General features: G+C 44.9%; 1 protein-coding gene across 1 annotated transcript in view; it reads right to left on the bottom strand.

The window, feature by feature from the left end:
• LOC109850295 overlaps positions 1-515 on the bottom strand; it is a 2,352-nt gene that overhangs the window by 687 nt on the left and 1,150 nt on the right. The window contains exons 3-5 of the mRNA XM_020420276.1: positions 406-515; positions 199-306; positions 4-82 (exon numbers count right to left, since the gene is read on the bottom strand). The exon at positions 406-515 is cut by the window's right edge and continues 152 nt beyond it. Of these exons, the coding sequence (XP_020275865.1) occupies positions 4-82; positions 199-306; positions 406-515 (297 nt within the window). The remainder of the gene's footprint in view (positions 1-3; positions 83-198; positions 307-405) is intronic.

Genomic DNA, 515 nt, shown 5'->3' on the forward strand with positions numbered 1-515 from the left:
CACTCCTGCGGGAGGCAGATCTCTGGGCTCGCTGGAGCCGCTGCCTGATTTCTCTTCAGATCGCGTCGGCCCATCTCACCACCTAATTATTATACCAAATTAGAAAATAAAATTAGTAATAAGCAGCCGAAAAGCACGCACGCACGCACAGAAAATTCGCATAAATACTCAAAAAAGAGCACTTAATTAATTAATTACCGTTATCAAGGGCATAGCAGCCGGGGAGAGCAGGATAAGCTCCGATGTCCTCGAGGTTCAAATTAAGCGCTTGAACCACTCTCGCCGGCAGCAGAACAGTTGAGCAGGCTGCGTGATTTTAAACATTCGTTACTTCAACCGGAAAGATGTAAAAAAAAAATTTTTGAACGTAAAATTACGAATTTCACTTGAAAAAAAAATAAAAACCTGGTTTCTTGCGGGTCTCGTTCTTGGTTCCGACTTGACGAGGCAAGAAAACGCCCGTACCGTTAGACTGCCGTTTAGCGCCGTTAAGGAAAACGGCCGTCATCCCAGAT

The sequence above is a fragment of the Asparagus officinalis genome, chromosome 7, assembly GCF_001876935.1.
Source record: "Asparagus officinalis chromosome 7, Aspof.V1, whole genome shotgun sequence".
Taxonomy (NCBI): Eukaryota; Viridiplantae; Streptophyta; class Magnoliopsida; order Asparagales; family Asparagaceae; genus Asparagus; species Asparagus officinalis.